The 19,195-nt window shown below is 35.3% G+C and overlaps 4 protein-coding genes across 11 annotated transcripts; 2 read left to right on the top strand and 2 right to left on the bottom strand.

Annotated features, from left to right (window-relative positions):
- Positions 1 to 132: 132 nt before the first annotated feature.
- LOC131675021 (folylpolyglutamate synthase, mitochondrial-like) lies at positions 133 to 4,211 on the bottom strand. Of its 7 annotated transcripts, none has more exons than XM_058953814.1 (7): positions 4,032 to 4,211; positions 2,943 to 3,309; positions 2,532 to 2,647; positions 1,836 to 2,178; positions 1,382 to 1,667; positions 727 to 1,078; positions 133 to 664 (listed from the first exon to the last, which is right to left on the bottom strand). In XM_058953814.1, the coding sequence occupies exons 2-7, from the start codon at positions 3,153 to 3,155 to the stop codon at positions 274 to 276; spliced, it is 1,701 nt and encodes a 566-aa protein (XP_058809797.1). In that variant the 5' UTR covers positions 3,156 to 3,309; positions 4,032 to 4,211; the 3' UTR covers positions 133 to 273. The 7 variants fall into 7 exon arrangements, with proteins under 7 accessions (XP_058809797.1, XP_058809800.1, XP_058809799.1 ...); XM_058953817.1 differs by having other exon boundaries at positions 2,943 to 3,297; XM_058953816.1 differs by having other exon boundaries at positions 2,943 to 3,294.
- A 461-nt stretch (positions 4,212 to 4,672) lies between these two features.
- LOC131675022 (uridine-cytidine kinase) lies at positions 4,673 to 17,770 on the top strand. 2 transcript variants are annotated; one of them, XM_058953823.1, is made up of 6 exons: positions 4,673 to 5,493; positions 5,595 to 5,734; positions 13,638 to 13,894; positions 14,930 to 15,075; positions 15,187 to 15,333; positions 17,095 to 17,770. In XM_058953823.1, exons 2-6 carry the CDS (start codon positions 5,618 to 5,620, stop codon positions 17,211 to 17,213), a joined length of 786 nt encoding a protein of 261 aa, XP_058809806.1. In that variant the 5' UTR covers positions 4,673 to 5,493; positions 5,595 to 5,617; the 3' UTR covers positions 17,214 to 17,770. The 2 variants fall into 2 exon arrangements, with proteins under 2 accessions (XP_058809806.1, XP_058809804.1); XM_058953821.1 differs by lacking the exon at positions 17,095 to 17,770 and adding an exon at positions 16,138 to 17,088.
- On the top strand, positions 8,897 to 13,471 carry LOC131675020 (ATP-dependent RNA helicase DHX8). Its single transcript, XM_058953813.1, has one exon. The coding sequence runs from the start codon at positions 9,419 to 9,421 to the stop codon at positions 13,103 to 13,105; it is 3,687 nt and encodes a 1,228-aa protein (XP_058809796.1). The 5' UTR covers positions 8,897 to 9,418; the 3' UTR covers positions 13,106 to 13,471.
- On the bottom strand, positions 13,902 to 14,908 carry LOC131675024 (uncharacterized). Its single transcript, XM_058953824.1, has 2 exons — positions 14,192 to 14,908; positions 13,902 to 14,087 (listed from the first exon to the last, which is right to left on the bottom strand). Exons 1-2 carry the CDS (start codon positions 14,606 to 14,608, stop codon positions 14,028 to 14,030), a joined length of 477 nt encoding a protein of 158 aa, XP_058809807.1. The 5' UTR covers positions 14,609 to 14,908; the 3' UTR covers positions 13,902 to 14,027.
- Positions 17,771 to 19,195: the final 1,425 nt, after the last annotated feature.

Genomic DNA, 19,195 nt, shown 5'->3' with positions numbered 1-19,195 from the left:
AAATAAGGTTTTCAAAGCTGTGCCCTAACAAAATTGTTTTTTTTTCAGTAGTAGATTCTAGAAGATTTCAGATTTACTTACATATGATTTAATAGGTAACGAATCAAAAGATTTAGAAAAAAACTCATAAAATATATTTAACGCTTAAAATGTACATTTTTGAAAAGTGGCAAACAAACAATTTTTTAACCAATAATTATTTTAGAATTGACAGTAATTATCAGTTTTAGTAATTGTTATTTGATAATAATTGGAGTACATGAGTTTCTCTTATTAAAATGTGGTTGACATCGTTAAATCCGGATCGACCACAGATAACAACGCGCCAACCAAATGTAATGATCCTGTTACGAGAACTTGAGGCTTAACAGTATTGTGATTTTTTGAATTGCACTTGTGATCTTCCTTTATAAGTTGAAGAGTTTCGTAAATGCTATCTGCTAATACTGAATTTTCGCCCCAGATTTCGGCATGCTTGCAACACTTCTCTTTTTGCTTGGTTACAGGTACGTTCAAGTTTTCTTGGTCGGCCAATTTGCATATACCGGCAACATTTGGTACGAAATAGGCTTTACTGAAGTGTAACTTTTTCAAAGGTGCCATTAGCTTTGATGAATCTCTGTTGCCTGTCGTATTGAAAATTAAGTACTTAGGTCTTTCCGTCCTAAAAAAAAAATAGCAGATCAAAATAAGATAGCACTGGTAATCTTCAATCTAATATCCAACCTCTCGTTTTGAATATTACTGCGGAACCATGAAACGCAGCACTCGATACTCTCATAGGTGTGTGCGCCATCGATATAAAAATCGAGACTCTTTCCAAGTAAAACCTGCGTACGTCCGGGCCATTTGCAACAATTTAAAGCCACGGCAATCTTATCGAAGCATAGAGACGTCTTCTTGGCCGGTTCCTCATCGATTATCCATTTGTTCTCGGTACTTTTAAGGACACCAAAGCGTCGAATTCGATTGTTCTTCATCATCCATGTGGATGCCAACTGAATAGCTAGTGAGGCGTTATTCGACTGCACGCTACTACGAATACCTGAGACGGATTTTTTAATCTTAGTCACGTTCTCTAAAAACAGGAGTGATTGTAGAATTAATAAACAAGGACAATTAACAAATCAGCCCAATGCGTAGATGCCCAGATTGATAGTTGATTGAGTTTCCTCGTTGATTTACTAGCGGCGAATGAATGAATCATCGTGCACTAGAGTTGGATGTAACTTACCACTTCTCAAAGAAAAATGTGAGCGAGAAAAAATGCATTTATAAATGTAGGCGATGAACTATCGATTGTTGCTCCCAAGCTAAGTCGATCATTAAGCATAGAAATGTTGAAAGTAGAGCAAACGATTAATGGAACGTATAATTATACCTAGAGTTGGTACACCCCTTCTCCAAGGATATTCTTCAATTTTAGGCACGACACTGAGCGAGCAATTTTTCTCGACAGCTCGACTTTGCAGAACGATCATTGCGTCATTCGACTGAGGCACCGTGAAAGCTGGCACTGCAGGTTTGAAGATACCTGCTTTTTGCCAAGCTATCGCCTCGATCGTGTCACCTAAGAGGGTTGTGTGGTCCAAACTGAGGCTCGTGATACCTGTGCAAACGCTGCTGTTCACAATATTCGTACAGTCGTACTCGCCACCAATGCCCACCTGTGATTTAGTACTTGATTTGGATTTCACCGCAATTTTACTGTTATGAGGCTTTGATGATAAGCAAACATTTTGAAGATGTTTAGCAATTCAAAGCAAATAACAAAATCGGAACGCGAAAAGAATAACAGAATTTGTCGAATTTGACTAGAAGCAACAAATTATTACCTCGAGAATGGCGACGTCAATGTTGGTCTTGATAAATACGTGAAACATGAGTATGGTGAGAAACTTGAAGTATTGCGGCATGTCATTTTCGTGTTCCTTTTTCTGATCCAACGCTTTGTACACCTGCCAAAACTGCCGTGTGAATTCTGTTTCGTTAAGCGACTTGCCATTGATGCGAATGCGCTCGCGCACCGAAATTAGATGTGGTGAACTGAAGAATCCAGTACAAAAGCCGTGTGCACGTAGGATCGTCTCGACAAAGGCGCAAGTCGATCCTTTGCCTTTGGTACCGGCTACATGAATTATGGATAATCCATCCAGCTGCTCAAGAGTGATACCCGACCTGTTTTCACGTTTTTTTCATGGGATAATCGTTTTATTTTAAATAGATGTGGTTAAATATAATAAATCTTGCCACAACTCGCTTTGATGAGTTTGAGTTTTTCGTTTATCGAAATCGTAAAATGTTTACATGCTTACATTTGCATGCTGACTGGGGAATTTTAAAGATAACTGACTCATCGTAATTAATTATTTCGAGAACATAGGTTGTAAGAAAAATATCGTTATCTCTAGCAAAATTTCCATGATACGTAGCTAAACGTCAGAGTTGTTGCCTGTAGCGATAGATATTGTAGCAAGCAGTGGAGATTGACGATGACGGTGAACAGTGTAATTTGAGTTCAAGTTACTCACCGAATCAAGTATTTCTTCACATCCTGTAACGTGCTCTCCTTGGTTGGTACGATTCCCTTGGCTGCGTTCAAGTAAGCTGCATTGCTTTGCAAATTATTCAAACATCTTATAGCTTCCTGTCAATAAATGGATCCATTATTAGTTGGTCATTCGTCGATCATTGCAAAGCAGCAGGGAGTCGCGCCGCGTTCGATCGCAGATCAAAGCAATGTATAGCATTATCGCAATGACGTGACGTTATATAGTGACTTATCAAATTCTATACTTTCGAGCAGGCAAACTTAAACTATATTTGGTCGAAGATGAAAAGACATTTTAATCAAAATCACCTTGAACGTGTATTTCTCACCGACAGCATTCCTGTGCATTGCTCTGCTGTTACTTTAAAACGTGTTTACAGAAAATACTCACTTCGTAGTTGACTGAAGCAACGCTGCGTTGGCTAGCTACACTCTGGATCATCCTCTTAGCCAGAGCAAACATGAAAATCACATTTATTATGCAAGTGTTGAATCCCCACGCGAAGCTACGATTGCTGGTGGCGGCGGTGGTGGTGGTGATGGCAGCAGTAGTACACCGATAAAACCGGTCCGCTACTGCTCTGGAAAGGAGTACGAGGCTCATAAACCGGACAATGTCATCCTTAAGAATGCTCCTATTTATCGTGTAACGCAGCTGATCCTCAATGCTTCGATCGGATAAGCAGATAATTGTGTCTTTCCTCTTGTGTTATAACTTGAACAACTTCAAAAAGAAAACAAATCTGCTGGGAAATCAACTGTAATAAGTAGACTTCTATCAAAGGCTCGCTTGTGCGCAACGCACCGGACAACTAAGTACATTAGAAAGTTTTTTCCCCGATTCAGAGCCGTTGCCATATTTTTTCTCTACTGCATAGTAATCTGTATAACTTTCTAATAACTACCATCACGCGAAGTTAAGATTACAATTTTTTGAACGTAAATGCAAAATCGAACTTTACGCAAGGAGTATCAGCAATCGCGATCCTGTTTATGACGTCATTTACAATTCACAATCTCTATTTACCGAGGACTATGAACTGTGTTCATAGTGAAACAAAAATTAATAACTGATAATATTAAGTACTGATGATGAAATATCATTCAACAGTAACTTTTCCTATAGTCTATTATTCTTCATGAAACGATTTTAGTTTGAATAAATGTACCTGACGTATAGAAACGTTTGTTTACATATCTATAATGATAAGTGGAATTACATCACAACAAAGTTATGTTGTAAGAAAAGTAAAATAAATATTATATGAGAACGTAAATGTATCTCAAAGTTGGTAAACGATCATTAAATGATGATTAATTGCAATATTTACTAAGAAACATTCGAAAGATAAATAAACTTGAATGTCGCATAAGCTACGTGTCTCATTGGCCACAAAGCAAAACACGAATACACTAATCTGGCTAACTATACAGTAATGTTCGATGTGGCATCCTAACCGCTAATAATTAAAAAGCTTACACTTTAGCTGGTACGAAATACAAAATGATATACAACTCGATGTAACTGCACGCGATCAACACTTTTCGGAGTAAGCTTATTTCATCCAAAAGGACGTCCCATACAGCAATTCGATCAGCTTAGTAGCCGCACGTGTGTAAAACGGAGCGCAAAAACGCGGGACGGCACACGGCAAACTGGTCACAATATTCCTCACTCGATATCTGCCGAGCGTATTGCTGCAGACAATATGATACGCCATCGAGTGGGGCGCATCGTACATTATATATTCTTATCGGCAAAAGTTTTGGTTTTCTCCGGCGCTTCACAGTCTCCCTCTCGTAATAGTGTACTGCTGTTTCATTTTTAAATAGATCTCTTATCTTTGGCTTGCCTTTAGCGAGCTAAAGGCAAACAATATATTTTGTGACGGATATGTACTTTTAAATTTTGTATTCATCTAAGTTTGTCTACAGTTGGAATCATCATTATGTTACATTACTTAAAGTTAGAGACAATAATTTTTGTAATGCATAATACTAAATGTTACATCTATATTCTCTAAAAATAGTATGAATGACTTTCTTTGTAATCAAATAGAAAGAAAATCAAATAGAATAAATTGTCAAAACAGATGAGTATTCTTTTTTTCAAAATATTTACTTATGACGAGAAAATAAAAACAAGTAATAAACTTTTTTCTCACGTACATCTAAATTTAAATTACGCGGTCAATGTTGTTATTTTAGCCAACGGTTGGTAATGCTTATTTAAACTTACTAGCTATATATATATTTGAATTCGATCCCTCATTTGTGCAGACGCGTATGCGCAGGCGGGTACTAATAATAAAGCATAAATATAATGCCTCGAAACATTAGCTACTACTGTCGTGATTATGATAGTGTAACTGTTCGTGTTTAAGAAAAAGTCATTGAAATAAGCTAAGCCAAAATAGAATTAAATAACATTCGTTCCTCCATTAGTGATTCAAAATAAATGTTAAATACTGCAACTATCATCGCTTTCAGATTACTAGTGACGTTCATTTGCAACAAGTGAAATAAACAGTCGTTTAAGTACCAGACTTATGCTTCGCACGTTTGCGCAACAATAACAAGTGACTGCGATCACGTACCACTAGGAGTGCGAAATGAAAAAGAATCTATCAAGCAAAAACCCACATGGTTGTAAAATTGCATGTCAGTCTATAAATAAAATCGTGTATATAAGAAGAAACTATACGAAAGTCGCGCAAAATATATTAAATAGCGTAAAAGCAATTGGAGAATATTTGCAGCGGTCTGAGCAGTGGTCAGCTTGCAGTTTGAATCACATGATGCGTGTGATACATCATAGGATTAACACCAGACACATTCGTGATACGACGTATCATTTCGGCTGATCAACGCCACAATATAACCACAGTAGTGAATGATATATAAAATCGCAGTAGCAAGTTGATTCGATCAGCTGGTTTGCGGTCAGTATAATCTGCGGCGTACGCTATTGCATCAGAATCGATCGGCTGCTTTGCTTAGCCCTGACCCCGAGCTAGCAGTAGCGAGGCTCTCTTTGTTGCAGGCGTGGACTCGCCACTAAGCACGATGGCAGACAACAGTTCCACGCGAAAAATGTCCTTCGGTTTCAACGGCAAGATGAATGGTGTCGAAGGCAAAACACCCTTTCTCATCGGCGTTTCCGGCGGCACAGCCAGCGGCAAGGTAATATTCTAGACACACGAGATGCGTATAAAACTAGAGCTATAAAGCTAAAACTATAAAGCTAGATTAGCAACACTCCCATCGTTTATAACCTATTATTTCGTGATGCGGTATCAGTATATTTATTCTATTTCATTACTATCTCTTGGCGGTACCGCGGTTTGCGTCGAGGCTTTTCCCTTGATCTTTTTTTTTACGTTTGGCAACTAAGCGGTTTTTATTGTTGTCGAAACAGGTACATCGTTCGTTTTTATATTTATAATGAGTGTCGCTCGTGTTTTTTTATAATTCTTGCAAATTTGTATATTTCTTTTTTATAATAGGAAAGATTAGCAAGAAAAGGTGTGAGTATATTTTTTTCCTTAACAATATAAATATATGATAAATAGAGATGTATTATTAAGACATAATACTGCTTTTAAATTTGGTTAAAAATTTTATAAAAACCAAATTTATGATTAAAATACAAATAAACTGACTAATATACATTATTGATATTTTTGATTGATTAATGCTCGGTTATTGTCAAAAAATTTTTTAAATTAAAAAATGATAATTTGCAAAATTAAGATACTTAAAATATTTATTTTTTGAGAGCGAAATTCGCATTAGAAAATGTATATTTCAATATCGTGTACTTAGTTGCGACAAAACTTGTGTTTATTCGTAAAAATTGCAGAAACTAAAAAATAATGTCGGTCAAAAGATATATACGTACCTATTCGTATTCCATTGACATCTGTTTTTAAAATAATTTATAGTACAAAATCTAAAAAGTAAAAACTAATCGATGACATTATTTGACTATAACTGTAATGTAACTATATAATTGATAATCAAAGTAGTATTCGAAGTCGAAGTTTACATATAATTAATTAAAAGCAATTCATCCGCAAAAAGCACAATGCAATAGTACCTAAATATATATTCTAATTATTGAATTTTTTAAATTAAATTTTTGTATAATTAATTTTAATTACATTTCTATAATTACTCAATGTATTTAAAAAATTGAGGTCAGGGTCTTCCCACATGAATAAACATAATTCCATAATTCTAGTGCTCTTATTCCGTCTCACTTTTTATCTCGCGTAACAATGATGCAGGAAGAACATCACAGGAATATTCTTTCAGTGTGGAACGACCTTTATACATCATATGTGTTTGCAGGAGGGGGAGGGGGGGTACTATACATATCATTGGATGCCCTTTAATTCGCGACCCGCGAAATTGGAAAACAAAATTAAACGACGTCGATTGAGCATCAGTGACATCGAACAAGATTAGGTCGAGGATTTCTTCTTGAGAGTTGCACAGTTCGTGCTAGAGCTCAAGTATTTCCTAAAGATGTTACTACCTGTAAATCTACTGTGCTTGTTAAGTAGATGCTGCTGATCCTGTAATATCAGTATAGAAATAATTAATATAATTTTACTCAGTGCCTTACAAATATAATGAAATTCATGTGTCCTCATAGCTGTAATAATGATCTATTATCAACTCATAGGCTTGTTTACCGACATAGCTTGTGACCTCAGACAGAATTGAATCAGCAACATTCCCAAAGTATCTTGATGTGAAACAAGTCCTTGTATATATTTGTGTTAATTATTATTCGTAATTGAATACATAGTTTTGAAAATAAAAACAAAATTGACACAAAGTAAACTCTCCTTATTTTAATATAGAAAGTAAGAAATAAAATAAACAAAATTATACTTATCTGTCAGTTCCAGGTTAGCAAGACTTAACAATTTCTTGATTTATATTGCTCGATATATATTTTTTGCAGATGTAACAACTATACATTTCTTATTAATTCGCTTCATAGTAGACCCGAATCATTTTGATTGAGCTGCCCACTACTATAAAAAACGCAGTTGTTTTCAAATTCCGCGGTCGCGAATTAAAGGACGCCCAGTATAGGGATTCCCAGTGGAATAGTAATAGATTATAATTAATTGCTTGAAAAAAATAATTGATTTTTGAAAAAAATAATCCAAGTATCGATTATAACATCGATTATGTAAATATTTCAAATATTATTATTAATTTGAAATTTTCGCGCAATTTTTAGTTAAGGCAATAAATATCAGTATAAAAATTTATAATTTAATAAAAATTATTTTTTATTTGCTTTAAATATTTTCTTCTACTTGTTTGCGTAGATCGAATCCCAAAATTAAAGTTTAAATAAACAAGGTTAAAAAACAAGGCTAAAACTTGAATTGCAACTTGTAGAATAAAGTAGTGGTATATGACAGAATTATTATGTTTGAAAAACTTTGTTAATGGTAAATTGATACCGAATTTCTGTACTTATTTTATGTCACATCACATACACGCTACTGTGAGTGTATTCGATTTAGCCGTACCTTATACCGACTGTTCTGTCCAATTGATTTGTTTCAGTCATCTTACCACTTGTCTGCAATCCATTGTTATAAATAAATATTTCAATTATTTATGGCGGTATATCCAATAATATTGAAAGCTATATGTTCAACGCTATAAAAACACAAGTTATAAAAAAGCGAGCGATAACCGAATACAACTTTCGAACTTCAAGTAATAAGAATCGAATCGATTATAATCGCATGTTAAAATAATCGAATGAATAATCGATTCTTGAACAAAATAATCGAGAACTTTCTCATTAATCGATTATAATTGGGGATCCCTAGCGTTCAGTATACATTAAAGGCCTTTTCATATATTGAGGAAATATTCTTGTGATGTTCTTGTCACGTATGATTTTGCTCCTCTAACATTAGTATAGTTCACCATCTATCTCTCTATACGTATTCATTTTGCACTTCTTAAACCTCTGAATACGTATAGGGAAGTAGTCGGTGAACTATACCAATGTTCCAGGAGATGCAAAATCACACGAAACAAGGTCAGGCCCTCGCCACATATGCGCATACGCGCGCGTACGAGGGCGTATAAACGCGTACAAATCGCTAAAAATGTTGATAGTACCAACAACAGAAAGTTACTACTATTCCTCGCATGCCCCAAACGAACACACTTACTCCCGGAACAAACGTATCATAACGCTATATTATTGAAGGTTATGATACGTTTGTTCCGAGAGTAAGTGTGTTCGTTTGGGGCATGCGAGGAATAGTAGTAACTTTCTGTTGTTGGCACTATCAACATTTTTAGCGATTTGTACGCGTTTGTACGCCCTCGTACGCGCGCATATGTGGTGAGGGCCTCACAGGAATATTCCTTCATGTGGAAGGGCCCTTAGTGATAATGTAAATCTCGAATCGATGAATCGATCCCGCATTGCGTATTCTCAGCCAGCTGCGCACTTCAGTCAATACATTCGTAGCTACTATAACGATACTCCTACGAATGTATAGACTGAAGTACACCACTAGCCACTTTTTCTCAGCTCGGCTTAGCTGAAGGACGTATAATGTTCATATAGCTTGTGCCTATCCCTATACTGTGAGTGCAGTATCGTCTGTAACTGTATCGGACTATAACGCGTCGTAATGGCGTTTATGCAATTGGAGTTTAGTCGAGTTTGACATTTTACATTAAAATAAGCTGAGATACTATCAATTGTGTTTAAATTCATATTTGAGTTAGAATCATTCATTGTTATAGATAAATTTACTTGTAGATCCGTCAAGCAATTCATATTATCTGTACATCGGTAAAGAAGCGAAGATGGATGAGGTTAGAAAACTTGAACATCTTTCTCTCGTATCAAAAATTTGTACGGAGTTGGAAAATCATTTAAGTATAAACAGTAAAGAGTTAGCAGAATTTGTAATACATTTGGCTGAAGAGAGTAAAACGTTTGATTCGTTTAAAAGAGCTCTGCACAGTAATGGAGCTGAATGGCCTGATTCATTTATATCAACAATTTTAAGAATAATTACACATATGAAGCCAAAAGATATAGATAAGCCTGTAAGTTCCAAAAGTGACTCCTTGGCATCTAGATTTCCTGGATTAGCCTTGCCAGATGAAAGCCCACCAAAAGATATCTCGAATGGTGACAATAATGATTCCAATATTGTTGACGACATGATGGATCAGCTAAACAATATGGGTAACAAAGACAGTAAGAATACAGATAGACATCACACTTCTGATAACAAAAACAAAGAGAATAAAGTTGATGACCATAAAAGTAGACACAGCAGTAAGTCTAGTAGTGATAAAGAAAGAAGAAGACATAAAGACGATGAAAGAGATAGACATAGAGATGACAACAGAGACAGACATAGGGACAGAAGAAGAGACTCTAATAGGTATCATGACCATGACAAAGACTCTAGAAAATATAACAGAGAAGATTCTAAAAGGTCTGATGATAAAAGAAAATACAAATCAAGATCTAGATCAAGATCACGATCAAAGTCTCGAAGAAATAAGTATGAAGACCACAAAAATTCACGCAGATATGACAGAAAACACAGGTCACGTTCTCATTCTAAATCACCATCAGAATCATTGGAAGAATTATCAAATGAACCAGAAATTGGAAAGATCTACAGTGGTAAAGTAGCTAATATAGTTGCATTTGGTTGTTTTGTGCAATTAGAAGGGCTGAGGCGTCGTTGTGAAGGTTTAGTACACATTTCCCAATTGAGAAGAGAAGGAAGAGTAGTTACTGTTAGTGATGTTGTTACTCGTGGGCAAAAGGTCTTGGTCAAAATTCTTACTATCAATGGAAACAAAATTGCTCTAAGTATGAAAGATGTGGACCAGGAAAGTGGACGTGACTTGAATCCAGTTTTAACATCAAATAAAGCTGATGAGGATGAACAATACTTACGTAATCCAGATCGTCCAACATCCCTTTTAGATTTGCAAAATAGTATCAAAGAAGATGACATTCTTCCAACCAGAAAAATGCCAAGATTATCATCTCCAGAGAAATGGGAAATTAAGCAAATGATGGCAGCATCTTGTATTGACAAAAGTGAATTACCTGACTTTGATATGGAAACTGGAATACTTCCACGTGAAGATGACGAAGAAGAAGATGTAGAAATTGAACTTGTTGAAGACGAACCTCCATTTCTTCAAGGACATGGAAGAGCTTTGGGTGATTTAAGTCCTGTTAGAATTGTCAAAAATCCAGATGGGTCGTTAGCTCAAGCAGCTATGATGCAAAGTGCTCTAGCTAAAGAAAGACGCGAACAAAAGATGCTTCAAAGAGAACAAGAAGTCGATTCTCAGCCTACAAATTCAAATAAAAATTGGATAGATCCACTTCCTGACGTGGAAAGTCAATCGGCATCGGCTAATATGCGTGGGATCGGCTTACAAATGCAAGATTTGCCAGAATGGAAGAAGCATGTTATCGGCGGCAAGAAAAGTTCTTTCGGCAAAAAAACTAATCTCAGCATTGTGGAACAGCGACAGAGCTTGCCAATATATAAATTGAGAGACGACTTGATGAAGGCTATAAACGATAATCAAATTTTGATTGTAGTAGGCGAAACAGGTTCAGGCAAAACAACTCAAATGACCCAGTACTTGGCACAAGATGGATATACCGCTCGAGGAAAAATCGGTTGTTCTCAGCCGAGGAGAGTGTCTGCAATGAGCGTAGCAAACAGAGTCGCAGAAGAATTTGGTTGTCGACTCGGGCAAGAAGTTGGATACACCATTCGTTTTGAGGATTGTACTGGGCCAGAAACAATAATTAAATACATGACAGACGGTATGTTGCTCAGAGAATGTTTGATGGATTTAGATCTAAAGTCGTATTCTGTGATTATGCTCGATGAAGCTCACGAGCGCACGATACACACGGATGTATTATTTGGTTTGCTGAAAAAGGCCGTGAAGAAAAGACCCGATTTGAAACTTATCGTCACCAGTGCCACTCTGGACGCTACTAAATTTTCCGAGTATTTCTTTGAAGCACCTATATTCACCATTCCTGGACGTACCTTCGAGGTCGAGATCATGTACACCAAAGAGCCAGAAACCGATTATTTGGATGCTTCTCTTATCACAGTAATGCAAATACATCTTCGTGAGCCTCCTGGAGATATATTGCTGTTTTTAACGGGTCAAGAAGAGATCGACACAGCGTGTGAAATCCTTTACGAGCGTATGAAAGTCCTAGGAAACGAGATTCCAGATCTCATTATTCTTCCCATATATTCAGCTTTACCTTCGGAAATGCAAACAAGAATTTTCGATCCAGCGCCGCCTGGATCACGCAAAGTCGTCATCGCAACAAACATCGCCGAGACAAGTCTCACGATCGATGGTATTTACTATGTGGTCGATCCGGGATTTGTCAAGCAAAAGGTTTATAACTCTAAAACGGGCATGGACAGTCTTATCGTTACTCCCATCAGTCAGGCTGCAGCAAAACAGCGAAAAGGGCGAGCCGGAAGAACGGGACCTGGCAAGTGCTATCGACTCTATACCGAGCGAGCTTATCAGGACGAAATGTTGAAGTCGCCGGTGCCGGAAATTCAACGAACCAATTTAGCGACGACGGTGCTTCAATTGAAAACGATGGGTATTAATGACTTGTTGCACTTTGACTTCATGGACGCACCACCTGTTGAATCGCTCATCATGGCTCTGGAAACTTTGCACAGTCTCAGTGCCCTTGACGATGAGGGTCTACTAACTCGTCTTGGTAGACGCATGGCCGAGTTTCCACTTGAGCCCAATCTCTCGAAAATGCTCATCATGAGTGTACATTTGCAGTGCTCTGATGAGATTCTGACTATCGTCAGTATGCTGTCCGTTCAGAATGTATTCTATAGACCGAAAGATAAGCAGGCACTTGCTGATCAGAAAAAAGCTAAATTCAATCAGACTGAAGGTGATCACTTGACGCTTCTCGCAGTTTATAACTCGTGGAAGAATAATAAATTCAGCAACGCCTGGTGTTACGAAAACTTCGTGCAGATACGTACTCTCAAACGAGCTCAAGACGTGCGAAAGCAATTGTTGGGTATCATGGACAGACACAAATTAGACGTCGTATCAGCTGCAAAAAATACCGTTCGCATTCAAAAGGCAATCTGTTCTGGTTTCTTTAGAAATGCAGCAAAGAAGGATCCACAGGAAGGTTATCGTACTTTGGTTGACAGTCAAGTTGTCTACATTCATCCAAGCAGCGCACTTTTCAACAGACAACCCGAGTGGGTCATCTATCATGAATTAGTTCAAACGACTAAAGAATACATGAGAGAAGTAACGACAATTGAGCCAAAATGGCTGGTTGAATATGCTCCGGCATTCTTCAAGTTCAGCGATCCCACCAAACTCAGCAAATTCAAGAAAAATCAACGTCTCGAGCCACTCTACAACAAATATGAAGAGCCGAATGCATGGCGAATTTCTCGCGTTCGAAGGCGTCGAAATTAATATGTGATCCTTGTGCACAGACTTTTTGGTTGAATAAAATGAAATTATTTTTCGTGTACATACGTATGTAACACTTTTTGTTGATGTATGAATTGGATTTTCATATAGTAAATGTCTTAATTTGTCTTAAAAATATTTTTTAAAACACTATTTATTTTATTAGTGTATTCATGGATATATTTGTAAACACGATTGAATTGTTGTAAATCAAAATGTCGCACACAAATGCAAAAAAATTAAAAATGACTATGTATCAGGTTGTCAACCTGTATTTGTAAATATTATATAAAGAAATAATAAACTCACTTTAAGTTCAATTTTCACTTTTCTTTGTTGTGAATCCTTTGTCACTCCAAAATCGTAATGCTAACAAATATCTTGAAATTCATGTCGTTGGGTATAAACAAAGAAAAGAAAAATCCGTTCGTATTTTTCCTGTTTCGAATCAAGCTTTGTAAAAAATATTATTGATTAAAAAAAGGCCGATGTTATGCAATATTTAGCTTCGTTACAGTCGTGAATTTCTTTCTAGTCCACAGTCTGCAAAAGGATAATGGAAAAACTCGGCCAAGTAGATAAAGATCACACAGAGCGTCAAGTGGTGTGCATATCGCAGGACAGTTTCTACAGAGATTTAACGCCCGCTGAAAAAATCAAGGCAGAGAAAGGCCAATTCAATTTCGATCATCCCGATGCATTCAACAACGATTTGATCCTAAAAATTCTGAAAGATATATTGGCCGGAAAGAAGTGTGAAATTCCCGCTTATGACTTCAGGACAAATAGTTTGTAAGTAGCTTTCATAATATTTACAATGTTTACAGTTTCGACAATGAACAAACGTCTTGGGTAACTTATTTGTTGTTTTTTATTCGCACGTTTTGCAAAATATTGTACAAATGACTGGTAGTTGAACGCCAGACTAGAAGCAGCGGCAACGTGGCTTGTACCAGGGTTTTCGCATGTGGTGGTAGCCATGGCCCTGTAATAAAAACAAGCAAAGCGAGCGTTATCTTTGTAAATAATTTTGAATAATTTGTATGAGATTTTCTGCGAAAAACGTCATTTACGAAAAAATGAACTTACGTAGCAGTAAGGCGGTAAGGTAGGGTAGTATTGCTGTTGAGAACCGTATCCACTGTACCCATAGCCAGCCGTAAGTCCATATACAGGTCCGACACTGCATGTACACCCAATGCCATGTCCATAGCTCGGAGTTTGGTCCATACCACCGTATCCGCCATGGTGGGAAATACATGGTTTGCAGAGTTGCGGCTTGCAGATAAGTGACGGCTTGCAAAGAGGTTTCAAGAGGGAAGAAAGACCGTGAACACATCCCAATCCGAATCCCTGCCCCATGCCTTGAGCTTGTCCTAAGCCCATCCCCATCGGAATGCAACTGCAATTGGGCACACCGCACTTCTTGCAAGCTTCGCCGAGATCGAACAGCGCCACTAGTAGCATGCCCAACAGGACGGCGCCGAGCAGGTGCTTGTTGTTCATCTTCGCCGATGTTGCACTTGCCGATGAAGAAAGAAAAGAGTGAACGACTGCGATGAATTGTCTCGGCGCAGCTCGCAGTTTTTATAGCGAGCGCGGGAACGAGGATGTTTTCGCGAGAGCACGATGTTTATACGACAAGGAAGAAGTCGTTGAACGCTTTGTTGTAGCTTGGCCGATTGCGAAAAAAAGCGCGTGTGTCGTCGAGATCGGATCGTGAGTTTTACTTTTCGCGGAGAACACAACATCCTCATACCGCGTTGTCAACTTTTTCCTGCCCAGGACATTCAACTCTCTCTTTCTCTCGCTCTTGCTCTGTTTCAGAATCAAGGATCAGATCACGGTCATTTATCCAGCCGACGTTGTTTTGTTCGAGGGAATACTCGTCTTCTATTTCCCGGACATAAGGGACCTCTTCCACATGAAACTCTTTGTCGACACGGATTCGGATACGAGACTGGCTAGGAGAGGTATGTCCAATTATTTTACATGTCCTTCAAATGCCTGAAAGCAATGGCAAAGTTACGCCAAGTTTATTGAGAATCCATCGATAGTTGTAGTATATTTTTTTGTATTCAAAGTTCCAAGGGATATTAATGAGAGAGGACGAGATTTGGAATATGTATTGAATCAGTATATGAATTACGTAAAGCCAGCTTTTGAAGAATTTTGCTTGCCCACGAAAAAATTTGCTGACGTTATCATTCCTCGGGGAGCCGATAACACAGGTAACATCGAACAAATGCATTAGTCTTTTATCAACACTAATGATTTCTCTATTTCGCCAAGAGTAATTATATCATTAGAAAGGGGCTGTAAACGCAAACATGCTAACATCACTTTTTTATATTGTAATAATTAATTAACATGCGCGTTCATCATCACTTTTGCATGATCGATAATTTGACTTGGAATTACAACAATTTTCGATTACTAATCTCAATTTAATTTATGTATCGACTATACTGTTGGCTTGTATTTTACGAAATTCTCGAAATTTTACTTTCTTCAAAAGTATATTGACTGTAGTGATCTTTAAAATTGTTAATAATCCATTTTCAATGGTATCAATAGTAGTTTCTTGTGACTGCTGCCCGGTATTGGTGGATATAAAGTACTATAAGACTATAAACACTGTATATTTTTGTTTTTAAATCAAATATATCGAAATGATAAAACATTTCGAAAAAACCGTTACTGACAGCTTACATTAATATTATAAAATTTGAGCTTTAATTTTTACAGATAACTGTGGAAATAGTCACAGTTTTATTAAAAATTAAGCCATAAAAAGATAAAAACTGTTGTCAATAATGCATAAAACATCCATTTTCTGAGTAAATAACTTTTTCAGCTATATATCCAATGCTGTTTTTTAAACAAATTTATTATAAGTTGAGATAACATACGTGGAATGATGTAATTCATATTTAGCAGTATACCTGGCAAGAAGAATATCGTCATTGAAAGGTCTTATGTTTAATGGGTGATTGATAAAAAATCACATGGTTTTGGTTGTTGTATGTTTACAGTGGCAATAGACCTTATAGTGCACCACATCTGGGACATTTTGCAGTCTAAAAAGGCTGGTTCCACACCCGGGCAGCATCCATACATCGATCATAGGAGAGTGTCTACATCTTCAGATTTCCTCAAGAGATGATTGAATTATCATTGAACTCACCATTCAATTATTATAGTCCTTATGCTTATATACAAATTTCCATTTTTTCTTACATGTTTATAATGCATTTTACATATACACAAGATTTGATATATTAATTTTCATACGGGATATGAACTGCATGCAAATTTTACATAATAACAATATTAAAAAAATAATTCAATGTATAAAAAGGGTGCAAGTGAATAACAGTATTTTTACAGCTTTTAATAATAAATAATTTTTGTTATAAAATCAATAATTTCGAAAGTTTGCTTAGCAATACGTTAAAAACCAATGTTAATTACTATTACAAATAGCTGTAGAACTTAAACAATTTATATTTGATTTTGTACTACGGCGTTTAAGATTATTCAATCTATTCATTTTATATATATACTTCCATTCAAGGCATAATATTCATCAAAGTAGTCAATTATTATTGATGTTCAAATTTAGAAAAAAATATACATGTTTTTTTTAATGTTTTTTGTAAATATTATGCACAAACCTAATTTACAAGTTGTGTAGAAATCCTGATTATACAATTTGTATTATCATTATACATTTACTTATTTGATAAGTTAGAATCTAGCCAAAATGCATTTAAAGTATGTCATTATAAATATGCAAGCGTCTTTATAATTCATCACTATAATCACGTACTGTGCCTAACTGTTAAAAAGAACCATAGTTTGATAGAATGGCGACATAATGCATGCTGTAACGAAAATTTTAATTATAACGATATTTTTCAAATATATATTGTAATTGACTAGTAATTAACTATATTGGTTTTTTTTTCTTCTTTTCCATTGTGTTACAGTGGCCATTGACTTGATAGTTCAACATATAAGAGATTTTTTAAGCAACCGAGGTAGAGTAATTATAGAACCTGAAAGTCCTGTAAGCCGTTCTGATGGAACACTCAAGAGACCTCACTAACGTTTTATGACGCTTCTAAAACTAGGAATAATTAATACATGTATAAACATTCAATTGATTTATTGATGTAGCTTATGATTGAAGTATTCAGAATTGTGATCTATAGAATATCTTTAAAATCTTATGAGCACAATATTTTTTTTACTTATTTTTTTAAACAACAAAGTTGAGTAAGATAGAATTACGTCATTTTATGAGCTTTGAACCAAAGAGTTCGTATAACAAATTCCGAGAAAATTACTTTTATTACAAGAGATACCTATTTGGATCGATAGATTTGTGTACTTAAGTTACCTATTATTAAAAGACATCATAGATAAGTAATCTTACGGAGTGATAAAATAAAAAATGAAATTATATACAAATAAAATGATGCATTTAGCAATAACTATTTCTCAATAAAAAGCGTTTATGTAATAAACAGTTTTGAATGTAATTGGTTAATTTTTATTATTCACTAAATATTTACTGTTTAATTTTTACATTTTAACGTATAAATTACAGAAGTTTTACAAAATATGCATACATCACAATCTTAAATATGTCATTATATTTATTAACTCGTTTATTGATAATAAAGTTCCAGGTTCATGCCATCATGAATTTCATCTGTGATTGTCAATTAAGGAAATAAATTATTTTAAAGAAATAAAAAGTTACCATAAAACTTTAACTATTTATTATCCTAAAATCGTTAATTATATCACATACATACAAAATTGAAAGAAAATATAAGATTATTAAAAGAAAATTGAATAAGGTATTAAAAAGGATACAATCTCCTAGTTTAATGTGATCTTTGAAGATTGTGTACCATTTTTTCAGAACAATTTTTTCCCAATGTGTTCCAGTTTGTGCTGCTATTAATTTTTTAAGATCTCCTACTGTGTCCTCTGGATCACATTTTACCCTAACTTTCTTGCCAAGACGATCATTACATGTGACTTCTATCATTGTGGCAAGAATTTAATGCAATACTGAAAAATAATACACACTCATATTTTTATAGTTTACTTTGAAATATAAGGGTATTAATATTATAAAATTATAATTTAAATAAGAATATTTAATTTATGCAGCTTTTATAATTTTATTAACAAAATTCCAACTCGGCAAAATACCTAAAGCTAATGTGAAAGCACAATGATATTTAATATTTAATGGTTTTATCTTTACAAAACAATAAAAATAGTACAAATTATGTAAAAGTTGGATATAAAGTTAATTTTTTTCACTCATATCCGGCCTTTTAATCAATTAAATAGCAATTATACAATATTTTTGTTTACATATTTATTGGATTATCATAACCTATATGAAAGTGCTAATGCATTTTATTTTTCTGTTTCCCTTATCTTTTTTTAGCTAATCAATGTGAGAATTTAAAAAAAAATATATTTTCAAACAATTTTCTTTGAACACAAACTTAGTGATAATGCTTCGGATTTACCTCAATTGATGGACAAGTTGTTCTTTCTACTTATTCAAATTCAAATAAACAAACTTGTGCTATGCTGAAAAGTAATTATTAATTTGAAAGTTGGTTTAAAAATGGACTGATATTTACGTTGATTAAAAAAAAAATTCACACGTTTCTTGTTTTGCCTAATTCTATATCAATATACTTTGAATACAGCTGTAATGAGTGAGCGCTGGGCGAGCTGCAGTCTGTTAAATCTACACTGCAAGAGTTAAGACGCGCAAGCGCGAGTGTTTAAGCTGTAACCGTGGAGCCAGCAAGTATGCGTGTGTGTGTGTGTGTGTGTGTATGCACGCGCGCGTGAATGAGTATGTGTGTGTATGCTGCGCATGATTAAAAGATAGCAAAACTTATTAATAACTTAACGAAATTCAGTTGTCATTAGTAAAAAAGTGTCCTAGATTAGTATAAATGGATATATATAGCGTTTTGATTCAGTTTTTATAGAGATAAATCTTTTATAAAATATAATTATAGCCATTCGCTATAAAAGTGTTGACAT

Source organism: Phymastichus coffea, unplaced genomic scaffold (assembly GCF_024137745.1).
Source record: "Phymastichus coffea isolate CEN01 unplaced genomic scaffold, Cenicafe_Pcof_1.1 PCOF00014, whole genome shotgun sequence".
In the NCBI taxonomy this organism is placed as follows: domain Eukaryota; kingdom Metazoa; phylum Arthropoda; class Insecta; order Hymenoptera; family Eulophidae; genus Phymastichus; species Phymastichus coffea.
This window is presented reverse-complemented; position numbering and strand designations above follow the sequence as displayed.